This window comes from Hippopotamus amphibius, chromosome 9 (assembly GCF_030028045.1).
Source record: "Hippopotamus amphibius kiboko isolate mHipAmp2 chromosome 9, mHipAmp2.hap2, whole genome shotgun sequence".
Taxonomy (NCBI): domain Eukaryota; kingdom Metazoa; phylum Chordata; class Mammalia; order Artiodactyla; family Hippopotamidae; genus Hippopotamus; species Hippopotamus amphibius.
Window position 1 is genome coordinate 90,523,285 of NC_080194.1, and position 16,269 is coordinate 90,539,553.

General features: G+C 36.6%; 1 protein-coding gene across 1 annotated transcript in view; it reads right to left on the reverse strand.

The window, feature by feature from the left end:
* Nucleotides 1-16,269, reverse strand: part of CBL (Cbl proto-oncogene) — a 96,509-nt gene that overhangs the window by 61,476 nt on the left and 18,764 nt on the right. Inside the window, exon 2 of the mRNA XM_057748724.1 lies at nt 9,049-9,296. Coding sequence (XP_057604707.1) covers nt 9,049-9,296 — 248 coding nt within the window. The remainder of the gene's footprint in view (nt 1-9,048; nt 9,297-16,269) is intronic.

The following is a 16,269-nucleotide window of genomic DNA, read 5'->3' on the forward strand; positions in this document are numbered from 1 at the left end:
ACTGTGGCGGCTTCTTTTGTTGCGGAGCATGGGCTCTAGGTGCGTGGGCTTCGGTGGCTGCAGCACGTGGGCTCAATAGTTGTGGCTCACGGGCTCTAGAGCACAGGCTTAGTAGTTGAGGCGCACGGACTTAGCTGCTCTGCAGCATGTGGGATCTTCCCAGCCCAGGGACTGAACCCGTGTTCCCTACATTGGCAGGCAGATTCTTAACCACTGAGCCACCAGGGAAGGCCTCTCTATTCTTTTTGATCAACTTCTAAAAGTGGAACTATTGAGCAAAATTCTAAATCTTTCTATATAAACCACCCTCCAGAAAGGCTAAATCAGTTTCATTCTACCACAACCAGGTATGAGGGTACTCACATTCCTACACCCTCCTCTGAAATATTAATTACAAGTAGAGTTTCCTGTTTTTTTTTTTTTTGCCAATTTTGCAGGTCAAAAGAAAATTATTTTATGACTAACAAATTGGACTGTTCTTTAATATTCATATTTGGTCTTTTATGCTTCTTCTTTTCGTGGATTATTTATTTCCTTTGCTAGTTTTGTATTTAGAGAGAATATTTTGGGGGGGGAGGATATTTATGTTTCTTTCTTTTTTAATATTTATTTATTTATTTAGGCTGTGCTGGGTCTTAGTTGTGGTGTGTGGGATCCGTAGCTGTGGCATGCAAACTCCTAGTTGCAGCATGCATGAAGGACTTAGTTCCCTGACCAGGGATCGAACTCAGGTCCCCTGCACTGGAAGCATGGAGTCTTATCCACTGGACCACCAGGGAAGACTCTCTTTTTTTTTAATTGAAGTATAGTTGATTTACAATGTTGTGTTAATTTCTGCTGTACAGCAAAGAGATTCAGTTATACATATACATACATGCTTTTTTATACTCTTTTCCATTATGGTTTATCACAGATATTGAATGTAGTTCCCTGTGCCATACAGTAGGACCTTGTTGTTTATCCATTCTATATATACTAGTCTGCATCAGCTAATTCCAAATTCCCACTCCATCCCTCCCCCATCCCCCTTCCCTTTGGCAACCACAAGTATGTTTTCTATGTCTGCCAGTCTGTTTCTGCTTTGTAAATAAGTTCATTTGTATCATTTTTTTTTAGATTCCACATATAAGTGATATCATATGATATTTGTCTTTCTCTGTCTGCCTTACTTCACTTAGTATGATAATGTCTAGATCCATCCATGTTGCTGCAAATGGCATTATTTCATTCTTTTTTATGGCTGATTACCATACCACATATATATGCAGTATTTATATACCATACCGTGTGTGTGTTTGTGTACACATACACATCTTCTTTATCCATTCAACTGTTGGTGGACATTTAGGTTGTTTCCATGTCTTGGCTATTGTGAATAGTGCTGCTATGAACAGAGGGGGTGCATGTATCTTTCTGAACTATAGTTTTGTCCAAATATATGCCCAAGAATGAAATTGCTGGATCATATGGCAACTCAAAGTTTTTAGGATTTTTTTTTTCTTTTTTAAATATTTACTTATTTATTTGGCTGCGCCGGGTCTTAGTTACAGCACACGTGATCTTCGTTGCCACATACAGGCTCTTTAGTTGAGGCATGTAAACTCTCAGTTGTGGTACATGGGATCTAGTTCCCTGACCAGGGATCGAACCCAGGGCCCCTGCGTTGGGAGTGCGGAGTCTTACTCGCTGGACCACCAGGGAAGTCCCTGTTTTTAGTTTTTGAGGAACCTCCATACTGTTTTTCATAGTGGCTGCACCAACTTACATTTCCACCAACAGTGTAGGATAGTTCCCTTTTAGAGAGAATTGTTTTGTTTTTTTTACTCTTTGTTGGCTGATTTAATCTATTCTCTCCTTTCTTCCTTTGTTGTGTCGCCTTTTAAATCTTCTTTGCTGACTTCTCTCCCCTGCCAGATGATTTTGTCCACTCTCATGGCTTTAAAAACTATTCTGAACATCACCAAATTTCTACCTCTATTCCAGACTCTCCTTCTGAACTTCACACTCTAACACAGCCAACTGTCCGCTTGACATTTCACCTTAGGTAGCTCATGAGAATATCTCAAACTTAAAGTTGTCCAAAATGGAACTCTTAATTCCCCTCACTCTCAAATTATTTCTCCCCACATTTGTACTCTGAATTCCCCATTTTACTAAATGCTGCCACCAATTGGCAGAGTTAATGACCACAAACCTACATCTTTGATTCTTCCCAGTTATCTTTTCTCACCCTTCTCTTGTCCAATCCACCAGTAATTCTTATTGAGTCTAGCTCCCGTCCATCTCTTATTGGTCCAGTTTTCTTCCTTTCAGCTTTCTCATCCTTAGTCTAAACTATCTCATCCCTTATCTGGTATACAGAAGTAACCTTTTAACTTATCCCTCTATATCCATCACTGCTACCTCCACAAGCCTAATCCATTTCCCACACAACAGCCAATACTATCACTGTAAAATAAAAATCAGATCATGACTTTCCCCTGTTTTATACCTTCCCATGGCTTCCCATTACACCATCTATCCACTGGCTCAAGCCAGAAACCAATTCAATCCATTAGCAAATCATGTTATGCTAGCTTTAAAACATATCAAGTTCTGTCCATTTCTTTCCAACTCTACCACCACCACCTTGGTTCAAGCCATCATCATCTCTCTTCTGAACCAAAAATATACAAGAGCATGGTGCTGCCCCTTTCCCAGTTGTAAGAAAGGCATTCCTAATCTAAGTGGGAATCTTTTCCCACCAAGCCCAAACTCCTCCACACAAAGATCTAAGCCACCATTATCTACCAATAGAATTTGGCACACTTGTTGAAACCTATTTTCAGGGTGCTAGGGAAAAACAACAGCAGTACAAACACCGCTGTTAGTTTGTGAATCACCACTCTTCCACTGTAGGATAATCTGGAAACCAAAAGAATACTGGTTCTGTGGTTATAGTTTGGAAACTAATAGAAAATGAAAGAACATAAGGTTATAAGCATCATGAGAAAAGGGACTATGTCCTGTTTACTGCTCTATCACTGTTACTAGAGCAATGCCCACCACAGAGAAAATACTCACTACTAATTTTCTTTAATGAATGGTTAGCACATAAGCTTTTAGTTATTTCTGAATTATTTCTGGCTGAATACAACAAAACCAAATTTTGATAATTTCAGTTTATAACTACCTCTAAAAAGACAATATAGTTACAACAGAAAAGTTTAATCTTACTTCCAAATGGATACCATAAGATAATGACAATTTAAAATTAACTGCACTGTATAATCCCATTCAGCTTCTCCTAGAACATCCTGTGTACTAAGGAAAACAGGTGCAAAAACCAGAGTTAAAGATAAAAGGAAAGAAAGCAGCCTATGGTTTTTGCCGAATTCATTTTTTATAAAGTCTAAGAAGAATAAGGGCAAACATCTTTACAGAAGTTAATTCACCTAATATCCTCTCTAAAATAAAAACAGGAAGCAACTATATTATATACTGATAAGCTACACTTATGTACACTCTTCTAGAGAATATGTAAGGGATTAGATCCTCAAAATCCAGTCTGGGAATAAATTCCCTTATGTACATGGTTTTGGGGGAACAGATATGTTCCCCCAAAACCATAGTAAGTTTGTTTAGAGGTGACACCTTGCTCACGCTTGCCTAATCAGCTTTTCTTGTTGACTGGTCCAGAGATAATCAAATGATCTATACCAAGCCTAAGTCAAAACTGGGACGAAGAGGCAGATGCTCTGCTACAGTAGAAACCCGTAAGATTTTCGGGTAGAGCAGAGGCCAGATTTCCCCACAATTTAGACATTAATATGCACTGAAAGAATGCAGATAGTGTCCTGGCAGCATTTTCAATCCTGGTTTCAGTTATTCCTGAGGCTTACCTGCATTCCTGCCCTTAGTGCAACTCAAGATATCCACTTTTTCTAGAATTTTACAAGTCCACAAATTTTCCTCTCCCTTTAGAAGAAAAACCAGGAACAACACATAAAAGGCCTATAACACTCTTTTGTGATTAAAACAAAAACACTGAGCGAAGAAGAAATAGAAACTTTCTCTCAACCTGATAAAGGGCATCTATGAAAATCCCACAGTTAACACCATGCTCAATGGTGAAAGACTGAAAGCCTTCCTCCTAACAGCAGGAACAAGAGAAGGATGCCTGCTCTCACCATTTCTATTCAACACAGATTCCATTCAACATATGAGGTTCTAGCCAGAGCAATTAAGCAAGAAAAAAAAGCATCCACAAAGGAAAGGAAGAAGTAAAACTATCACTATTTGCATACAAATAAAGACTATGCAAGATCATGCAAACATGATCTTATTCGAAGAATATTCTAGGGAATCCACTAAAAAGACCACTACAACTAGAACCAACAGATGAGTTCTTCAAAGTTGCAGGATACAAGATCAAACACAAAACCTTACAAAACTCAATTATATTCTTTCTACACACCAGCAGTGAACAATCCAAATATGAAATTAAGAAAACAATTGCATTTATAATAGCATTAGAATTATTTTACTCCTAAAATATTTAGGAATAAATTTAACCAAAGAGGCAAAACACTTGTACATTGAAAACAATAAAATGCTGCTGAAAGAAATTAAAGAAGACCCAAATAAATGGAAAGACATTCCATGTTCATAGATTGGGAAGACTCGGTATCGTTAAGATGGTAGTTACTCCCCACACTGATCTAGAGGTCCAATACAATTCCTATTAGAATTCCAGCTGCCCTTTTGGCAGAAATTGACAGGCTGATCCTAACATTCACTGGGAATCTCAAGGGACCTCAAAAAGCCAAAACAACTTAGGAAAAGGGCAAAGTTGGAAGACTTACACTTCCTGATTTCAAAGCTTTACTACAAAGCTACAGTAATCAAGATGGTGTGGTCCTGGCATGAGGACAGACATATAGACCAATGGAATAAATTGGAGAGCCCAGAAATACACCTTCACACGCAAGGTCAATTAATTTTCAACAAGGATGTCAACTCCATTCAATGAGGAAAAGACAGTCCTTTAAACAAATGGTGCTGGGAAACCTGGATGACCACAATCAAAAGAATGAAGTTGGACCCTTAGCTTATACCATAAACAAAAATCAATTCAAAATGATCATAAGTGTAATCTTCATGACCTTGGATTAGGCAACGGTTTCTTAGCTATGAAATCAAAAGCACAAGTGACCAAAGAAAAAACGCTGGCCTTCACCAAAATTAAAAACTTTTGTGCTTCAAATGATACTATCAAGAAAGTGAGAGCTTCCCTGGTGGCGCAGTGGTTAAGAATCCACCCGCCGATGCAGGGGACACGGGTTTGAGCCCGGGTCCAGGAAGATCCCAAATACCACCAAGCTACTAAGCCCGTGCACCACAACTATAGAGCCTCTTCTCTACAGCCCAAGAGCCACAACTACTGAAGCCCACGCACCTAGAGCCCATGCTCCACAACAAGAGAAGCCACTGCAATGAGAAGCCTGCACACAACGAAGGGTAGCTCCCGCTCTCCGAAACTAGAGAAAGCCTGAGTGCAGCAACGAAGACCCAACACAGCCAATAAATACATAAATTTAAAAAAAAAAAAAAATGAAAAGACCCACAGAATGGGAATAAAGTTTTATAAATCGTATACCTCACAAGACTCTAGTATCCAGAATGTGTAAAGAACTCTTACAACTCAACAACAAAAAGACAAGCAACCCAGTTCAAAAAACGAAAACAAGCAGAGGGTTTAAATAAACATTTCTCCAAAGAACATATACAAACAGACAATAAACATGTAAAAAGACTGCTCATTTTATTACTCATTAGGGAAATGAAAATCAAAACCATGAGATATCAACTTCATACCCAGTAAGATGTTTATAACCAAATAATAATAATAATAATAAGTATTAGTGAGAAGCTGTAACCCCCATACATTGCTTGGTAAATGTAAAATGGTGCAGCTGCAGTGGAAAATAGTTTGGTGGTTCCTCAAAATGTTAAACATAGAATTAGCATATGACTCAGCAATTCCACTCCTAGATGTATATTAGAACTGAAAACATATAGTGGCACAAAAAATTGTATATAAATGTTCATAGCAGCATTATTAATAATAGTCAAAAGTGGAAACAATCCAAATGTCCATAATCAAAATCTCAATAGAATAAAATATTATTTAGCCATAAAAAAGAACGAAGTACTGATCTATGCTTCAACATGGATGAGTGTGAAAACATGCTAAGTGAAAGAAGCCAGACAAAAAAGGCCGCATGTTATGTGATTCCACTTAAAAGAAATGTCTAGAACTGGCAAATCCACAGAGACTGAAAGTAAGTATTAGTGATCACCAAGGGCTGGGGGGAAGCAGGAGTGAGGAATGGGGAGTGACTGCTAATGAGCATGCAGTTTCTTTTTGCGGTGAAAGAAATGTTCTAGAATTAGATAGTAGTGATGGTTGCACAACTTTGTGAACACAATGAAAACCACTGAATCATATACTTTAAAAGGGTGAACATTACAGTACATGAACCATATCTCAATTTTTTAAAATGAACACGAATAAAGGCTCCAAACCACCAAAATACAGATCACAAAGATCATATAGTAAAGTCATAAAATTGTCCTTTACTGAAATAAAATTGTATTCTCACCTCAAATTTATTTATTCTCACTTTACATATAATTTGTACAAACCTGATTTATGGTCAAAGCCTATAGTGGATTAAAAGCTTCATATTAGGGGAAATGAAATTGATACAGACAGACATAGTGACAGTAAGGTTTTTTTAAAAAGGCAAAAGAACCTATAAGCATTGTGTGAAGCCACTTAGCAAGGGCAAATTGGTCTACGCACTTCTTTAGGTTCCAGCACTACCCATGATAAACAGCCTGATACAGCAATTTATGTTTACAGCAATGAAAATAGTGAAGATGAGTAACAGAATAAGAGCTAACCCACTTCTCACTTTCAATGTCCCAATCACTGTTCTAAGTACCTAACATTTAGTTACTTATTAAACTCCCAACAATCCTACAAGGAAAGTAATACTACTATCTCATTTTACAGATGAAGAAACAGAGGAATCACACAGCTAAATAAGTGGAAAAGTTAAGATTCAAACAAAGGCAGTTGGCTTTAGAGTCCATCCTCTTCTTTTTTTTTTTTTAAGTTTTTATTGAGTTCGTTACAATATTGCTTCTGTTTTATGTTTTTTAGGCCATGAGGCATGTGGGATCGAACCCACACCCCCTGCATTGGAAGGCGAAGTCTTACCCACTAAACCACCAGGAAGTCCCCATCCTCTTCTTAACCAATAGACTAGTCTGCCTTTCAGTGACATTAAAAAAAAAATGTCAAGTGATGTTCAGTGTGCTCTAAGAAGACCAAAAAATCTACAATTTTTATTCCACTATGAAAAAAGAAAGAAAGAAAACCTGTTCTATGGCAGCCTGTTATCTACTGGAGAAAGTCTTGAGGTTAAAAAACAGCTCTTTACAATCTGACTCCAACCCCGTATTTCCAGCTTATCTATCTCCCCTAATTCTAGCCAAAGCAGACTGCTCACATTCCTTAAACATACAGAGCCTGCATTTTCATGCCACTGTGTTAAAGGCCTTTTATTCGCTTCTCAGCCTAGAAAATTCCTACTTACCCTTCAAAATCTAGCTCAAATAACACTTCCTCTGTGCTACCTTCCCTGATACCACTAGGTAAACGCTGTTCATACAGCATTTTGTACATATCTCTATTAAAGAATTTATCATATGACATCAAAATTGAATGCTTAACTCTCCTTTTCACCTCCTAGAACTAGAACCTAGTATACTGTGAATAATAAATAAAATTTTTAAGTTTTGGTACCTAATAAAGTCCAAAATTATTTTTTTTAATTCAGCAATACAAAATGACTAGTTAGCTAACATCCATGGAGTCATGGTTTTACTTTAACAAAAGTCATGAAATTTAAATAAATAAATGGATCAAGTTCATTTTCATATAAATTAGATGTTACAAAGGTTCCTACTGACTGAATTCAGTTACCAGAAATCTTTTTAAGAAGGAAATATTAATATCCTGGACCAAACGTGAGTAATTTGTCACAGTAAAGGTAACATGAATAATGATATGGGTAAAATTTTAAGTGAGAGATGAAGGTTCCCAGAATCTAAGCCAACAGTGTCAAAGGCTACAAGGATATCATTTAGTAAATTTCTGCTTAGCACACCAACTGAATGGCCTCAGAAATTACTGTCCCTCCCAATTCAAGTCACTTCTCAAGACTAAGTTACTCCCTAAAAATTATAACAGAATTTACATTTTATTACTTGTTCCAGATGAGTTAATATTTAATTCCAATTGGACCAAAAAACCAACTATACCATGCATACAATCAACCTATTTCTCTCCCAGTATGTAATTCACAACAAGCCAATAACATATGGGACAGCCAATTTAATTTTTAGTATTTAATAAGTACAAAAGAAGTAGCTAATGGTCCCTCAAATATTTATTGAATTAACTGCATTTTGCCAATTCTATTTGAAAAGTGTTCTATTCTATCCTATTTGAAAAGTTACTTTACCTATATAGGAAATGTCGCTTCACTTAGCTTTATTTTTTTTAAAAAATGTTATCCAAACTATTGGCTAATTTTTTTCCCTATTACCCCCGTACTTATAACCTACCTAATACGCTACCAGCTCGGGCAAAATCCAACCTCTTACTAGTTACTGCCCACCCCAACTTCTTTCTTTCAAACTCTCACCTACCCACAAACTTTCATGATCTTCAGGTCCTCTAAAAGACCTACTGCCTCCAACTCATCTTCATGACTGTAAGTCACTGACTTTTCAGAGGTAAACAAATAATCAGAGCTAGGGATGGATAGACACCCCCAAGCTAATGTTGTATACAAAACACAGCTTTAAGTCAAATGTCAACTTTGCATTCTATTCTTGTTGATATAAAATTAAAGCCAACTCAACTATTTCTATGTGTTACCTATGCAGACAGTCACAGACCTGAATAAATATTTGTGTAGTATTCTCCATTACCTAGGCTGAGAATTCTCTTCATACATTCTTTCTTTCCCCTCCTTGAAGAGGCTTATGGTCTGCTTAGTTTTCTTCATCAAATTCTCCATGAACACCCTAAAATACTCATTTTCTCCAAGCGTCTCCATCTTCCCCTCATATCTTGACAAGATAGTGCGGAGATGCTGGTAGGTATCTGGCAGCAGGTCTAAGATATAAGGTGGGCTATTCTTTAGCGCCAGCTTTGGGTTCTGACACAACCGTACCACCTGCAACAAATGGAAAAAAAGGGCTATTACTTGGAGGATCTAAAGGGCAATTTCCTTTTTTAAGTTTAAAAGAAATCATAAAATATGTGCTCTTTTGCGGAAATACGAAAAATGCACAAGAACATAAGACATGATCCATAACCTCCCCCCTCCACCTCCCACAGGAAATCACTTTACATTGTTAGTACTCCCCCTAGAAGAGTGGGTTCTTAAAACCATATCTAACAGTTCAGACAACACATAGAAGGCTGAACTAGGGCGGGGGAGACATCTGCATAAATGCCTAAAAAATGCTAGATGAAGTATGGCAAATTCCTTTGAAATGCATGGCTCACCCCACAACAGAATAAAGAAAATTTCCAGGGGCAGAAATAAAGAACATGGCTGCCCTGGGAGGTAAACCTGGGTAATGTAGGGACCTAGAGCTTTAACCACCACTAGGGGACAGGAGCACAGAGGCCTTGGACCCAACAAAGAGTTCCTTCCCATATAAATGCAGGACTCTCAGAATTTGCCTGGTAATTCATTTTACCTTCTTTTACTTTCAACTCTTCTGAGTTCTTAGTTTTAAGTAGGTCTCTTTTAAAGAACACATAGCTAGATTTTTTTAATCCAATGGAACAATCTTTGTTTTTTTAACTGGTGAGCTTACATCTGTTATAATGACTAATACTTTGTACTTATTCCTACCATTTTATTTAGCACTTTCCCTTTACATGGATTTTTCTGTGTCTGGAAAAGACATAAATTAGTGGAACAGAAAAGTCTAGAAATAGATCCACACATATACAGACCTCTGACATCACAAAGGAGTGATCTTTTCCAAAAACAGTAGTGGAATAATCCATGTGGGAAAAAAGGAAAATCAAACTAAACCCTCGCTTTACACTATACAAAAAACAAAACAAAAAACCTAGATGGGTTCTAGACCTAAATGTGAAAGGCAAATAAAGCTTTAGACAATAAGAAAAGTACCTTTCATTACTTTATGATGGAGAAAAAAATTCTTAAACAGGACCATAAAAAACAGTAATAAAGGAAAATACTAATGAAATTCTACTATACCCTAAAAAACCTTCTAAGATACCACAAAAGAGTAAAAATACATGTACAAAATCACAGAAGATATTTACAATATGTATATATATCCAGACATATACATCCAGAATATATAAAGAACATCTACAAATCAGTAAGAGAGATGATTTTTTTTTTTTTAATTTTTTGGCCACACCACACAGCACGTGGGATCTTAGTTCCCCAACCCCAGATCAAACTCGTACTTCAGTGGAAGCTCAGAGTCCTAACCACTCAACCGCTAGGGAATTCCCAAAAGTGGACAAAAGACTTGAACAATAATTTGACAAAAAAAGATATCCAAATAACCAATAAACATATGAAATGGTGCTTAATCTCAATCGTTTTAATTTTATTAAAATGATTACTGTAAGCTCACAATGAGATACTACCACTACACACACCAAATTGGCAATACTAACCACTGGCAAGGAACAAGGACCTTCCAATACTGCTGGTGGGAATCTGAACTAATAAAACCACCTTGGGGGACTTTCCTGGTGGGCCAGAGGTTAAGAACCCTACTTCCAATGCAAGGGATGCAGGTTCAACCTCTGGTGGGGGAACTAAGATCCCACGTGCCACCGGGCAAATAAGCCTACACGTCACAACTACTGAGCCCATGTGTTCCAGAGCCTGCGAGGCACAACTAGAGAGAAGCCCATGTGCTGCAACTAGAGAAGCCCTCACACCGCAACAAAAGATACCCCATGCAACAACTAAGACTTGACACAGCCAAATAAATAATTTAAAAAAAGAAAAACCCAAAAACCAAAAAATAGAACACCATGGAAAACAGCCCAGCACTACACTGTCAGGCTAAAGATTTATATGCTCTATGTATCTGCAGATATCCACCTGGAAAGATATACTGGGATACACATACAAAAATGTGTAACTGACTACTGCAAACAACCCAGATGTCCATCTATGGTAGAGTGGATAAAATGTAGTATATTTATCAGCAATAATACACTAGCACATGGATGCTCCTCTCAAACAAAGTAGATCTAAAGAAACCAGAAACAAAATATATATAACACAATTACATGTATATGACTACATTACTGTTAAAAAGACACTCCTCTAAACTATACTGTTGATGTGCATACATAGTGGTAAAAATATAAGTAACAGAAAGAAATAATTTTATTTGTAGCTGATATAACTGTCCATGAATAAAGTAAAAGGGAAGTGACAAAACATTAGAAACAAAACAGTTTAATAGGTTGCTGGATTCAAAATTGATATACCAAACTAGCATTCATAACTATTTTATAAATAATTTTAAAATATAATTTTAATTGTTGCCATTTCAAATGGCATAAATAAAGATTTAAGGCTCCTAGGAATATATCTAAAAAAAGATGTGCATGACTTCTATGAAGAAAATTATAAAACTTTACTGAAGAACATAAAAAAAAAATGAATGAAGAACCCTATCATGTTTATGGAGATGTCAGTTCTCCCCCAAATTAGTATATAAATGCAGTGCAATTCCTATCAAAATTCCAAAAAGCTTTTTCATGGAACTTAACAAGCTGATCCCAAAACCCACATGGAAGAAAAAGAGACCAAAATCAGCCAGGCCTATTCTGAAAAGTCACAAAGTAGGTGGTATTTACCCAATGAGCTATCAGGACATTTTCATATCTTATAATTAAAATAGTGTGATGTTGACCAAAGACAGATAAATGGCCAAATGGAAAAGAAGAGAGCCCAAACAGAGACACACATGTATGGAAATTCAGTATCAGAAGTGGCATTACAAATCAGTTCAAGAGGAATTCGCCGGTGGTCTAGTGGTTAGGACTTGTGCTTCCACTGCAGAGGGCACGTGTTTGATTCCAGGTCAGGGAACTAAGATCCTGCATGCCACATGGTGTGGCCAAAAAACCCCCCCCCAAAAAACCCCAAAACATATCAGTTCAAGAGAGAAACTACTGTAAAACTGGTTATCCATATGGGAAAAAAAATTACATCCCTTACACTTCACATGAAAAGTAAATTTCAGGTGAATTAAAGATCCTGTGCAGAGAAAAAACCTTAAAGCTTTTAGAAAAAAAATTGGAAAATATTTCTTGAACTGTATGATCTCAGAAAGGAAGTATTTCTTAAGACACAAAAACAAATCACAACCATAAACAAAACAAAATGACAACCCACTGAATGGGAGAAAATTTTTGCAAACAAAGCAACCAACAAGGGATTAACCTCCAAAATATTCAAACAGCTCATGCAGCTCAATGTCAAAGAAACAAACAACCTAATCAAAAAATGAGAAGATCTAAACAGGCATTTCTCCAAAGAAGACATACAGATGGCCAAAAAGCATATGAAAAGATGCTCTACAACACAATTAGAGAAATGCAAATCTAAACTACAATGAAATACCACCTCACACTGTTCAGAATGGCCATCATCAAAATATCTACAAACAATAAATTCTGGAGAGGGTGTGGAGAAAAGGGAACCCTCCCACATTGTTGGTGGGAATGTAAATTGGTGCAACCATTATGGAGAACAGTATGGAAGTTCTTTAAAAAACTAAATATAGGACTTCCCTGGTTAAGAGTGGTTAAGATTAAAGGCAACAAGGGAAAAATGACAAATAACATACAAGATTAACATAAGGTTAACAGCTGATTTCTCAGCAGAAACTCTGCAAGCCAGAAGAGAGTGGCACAATATATTTAAAGGGATGAAAGGGAAGAACCTACAACCAAGAATACTCCACCCAGCAAGGATCTCATTCAGATTCAACAGAGAAATCAAAAGCTTTACAGACAAGAAACAGCTAAGAGAATTCAGCACCACCAAACCAGCCCTACAACAAATGCTAAAGGAACTTCTCTAAGAGAAGAAAATGACCTACAAAAACAAACAAACAAAAAAACAATTAAGAAAACAGTAATAGGAACATACATATTGATAATTACCTTGAATGTAAATGGACTAAATGCTCCAACCAGAAGATACAGACTGGCTGAATGGATACAAAAACAATACCCATATACATGTTGTCTACAAGAAACCCACTTCAGACCTAGAGACACATACAGACGGAAAGTGAGGGGATGGAAAAAGATATTCCATGCAAATGGAAATCAAAAGAAAGCTGGAGTAGCGATACCCATATCAGATAAAATAGACTTTAAAATTAAAAAATGTTACAAGAGACAAGAAAGGACACTACATAAAGATCAAGGGATCAGTTCAAGAAGAAGAGATAACAATTATAAATGTATATGCACCCAATATAGGAGCACCTCAATACATAAGGCAAATGCTAACAACTATGAAAGAGGAAATCGACGTAACACAATCATAGTGGGGGACTTTAACACCCTACTTACACGAATGGACAGATCATCCACACAGAAAATAAGAAAACACAGCTTTAAATGACACAATAAATCAGCTTGATTTAATAGATATCTATAAGACATTACATCCAAAAACAGCAGATTACACATTCTTCTCAAGTGCACATGGAACATTCTCCAGGATAGATCACATTCTGGGTCACAAATCAAGCCTTGGTAAATTTAAGAAAACTGAAATCATATCAAGCATCTTTTCCCACCACAACAATATGAGATTAGAAATCAATTACAGGAAAAGACTGTAAAAAACACAAACACATGGAGGCTAAACAATATGCTACTAAATAACCAAGAGATCACTGAAGAAATCAAAGAGGAAATCAAAAAATACCTAGAGACAAATGACAATGAAAACACAATGGTCCAAAACTTATGGGATGCAGCAAAGGCAGTTCTAAGAGGGAAGTTTATAGCAATACAGTCCCATCTCAAGAAACAAGAAAAATCCCAAATAAACAATCTAACCTTACACCTAAAGAAACTAGAGAAAGAAGAACAAAACCCAAAGTTAGTAGATGGAGAGAAATCATAAAGATCAGAGAAGAAATAAGTGAAATAGAAACAAAGAAAACAATAGCAAAAATCAATAAAACTAAAAGCTAGTTCTTTGAGAAGATAAATAAAATTGATTAACCTCTAGCAAGATTCATCAAGAAACAGAGCAGAGGATTCAAATAAATAAAATTAGAAATGAAACAGGAGAAGTTACAACAGACACCACAGAAATAAAAAGCACCATAAGAGACTACTACAAGCAACTATATGCCAATAAAATGGACAGCATGGATGAAATGGACAGATTCTTAGAAAGGTATAACCTTCCAAAACTGAATCAGGAAGACAAAGAAAATATGAACAGACCAATCATGAGTAATGAAATTGAAACTGTGATTTAAAATCTTCCAACAAACAAAAGTCCAGAACCAGAGGGATTCACAGGTGAATTTTATCAAACATTTAGAGAAGAGCTAACACCCATCCTTCTCAAGCTCTTCGAAAACATTGCAGAGGAAGGAACACCCCAAACTCATTTTATGAGGCCACCATCACCCTGATACCAAAACCAGACAAAGATACTACAAAAAAAGAAAATTACAGACCAGTACCACTGATGAATTTAGATGCAAAAATCCTCAACAAAATACTAGTCAACAGAATCCAACAACACATTAAAAGGATCATACACCATGATCAAGTGGGGTTTATCCCTGGAATGCAAGGATTCTTCAATATATGCAAATCAATCAATGTGATACACCATATTAACAAATTGAAGGATAAAACCACATGATCATCTCAATAGATGCAGAAAAAGCCTCTGACAAAATTCAACACCCATTTATGATAAAAAACTCTCCAGAAGGTGGGCATAGAGGGAACCTACCTCAGCATAATAAAGCCATATACGACAAACCCACAGCAAACAATATTCTCAGTGGGGAAAAACTGAAAGCATTACCTCTAAGATCAGGAACAAGACAAGGATGTCCACTCTCGCCACTACTATTCAACATAGTTTTGGAAGTCCCTGCCACAGCAATCAGAGAAGAAAAAGAAATCAAAGGAATCCAAATTGGAAAAGAAGAAATAAAACTGTCACTGTTCGCAGATGACATAATACTATACATAGAAAATCCTAAAGATGCCACCAGAAAACTACTTGAGCTAATCAATGAATTTGGTAAAGCTGCAGGATACAAAATTAACACACAGAAATCTCTTGCATTTCAATACACTAACAATGAAAGATCAGAAAGAGAAATTAAGGAAACAATCCCATTCATCATTGTAACAAAAAGAATAAAATACCTAGGAATAAACCTAACCAAGGAGGTAAAAGACCTGTATTCAGAAAACTATAAGATACTAATGAAAGAAATCAAAGACGACACAAACAGATGGAGGGACATACCATGTTCTTGGTTTGGAAGAATCAACATTGTGAAAATGACTATACTACCCAAAGCAATTTACAGATTCAATGCAATCCCGATCAAATTACCAATGGCATTTTTCACAGAACTAGAGCAAGAAATTTTACGATTTGTATGGAAATGCCAAAGACCCCGAATAGCCAAAGCTATCTTGAGAAAGAAAGACAGAGTTGGCGGAATCAGGCTTCCTGAGTTCAGGCTATACTACAAGGCTACAGTGATCAAGACAGTATGGAACTGGCACAAAAACAGAAATATAGATCAATGGAACAGGATAGAAAGTCCAGAGATAAACTACGGTCAACTTATCTATGACAAAGGAGGCAAGGATATACAATGGAAAAAAGGCAGCCTCTTCAATAACTGGTGCTGGGAAAACTGGACAGCTACGTGTAAAAGAATGAAATTAGAACACTCTTTAACACCATACACAAAAATAAACTCAAAATGGATAAAAGACCTAAATGTAAGGCCAGACACTATAAAACTCTTAGAGGAAAACATAGGAAGAACACTCTTCGATGTAAATCACAGCAAGATCTTTTTTGATCCACCCCCTAGAGTAATGGAAATAAA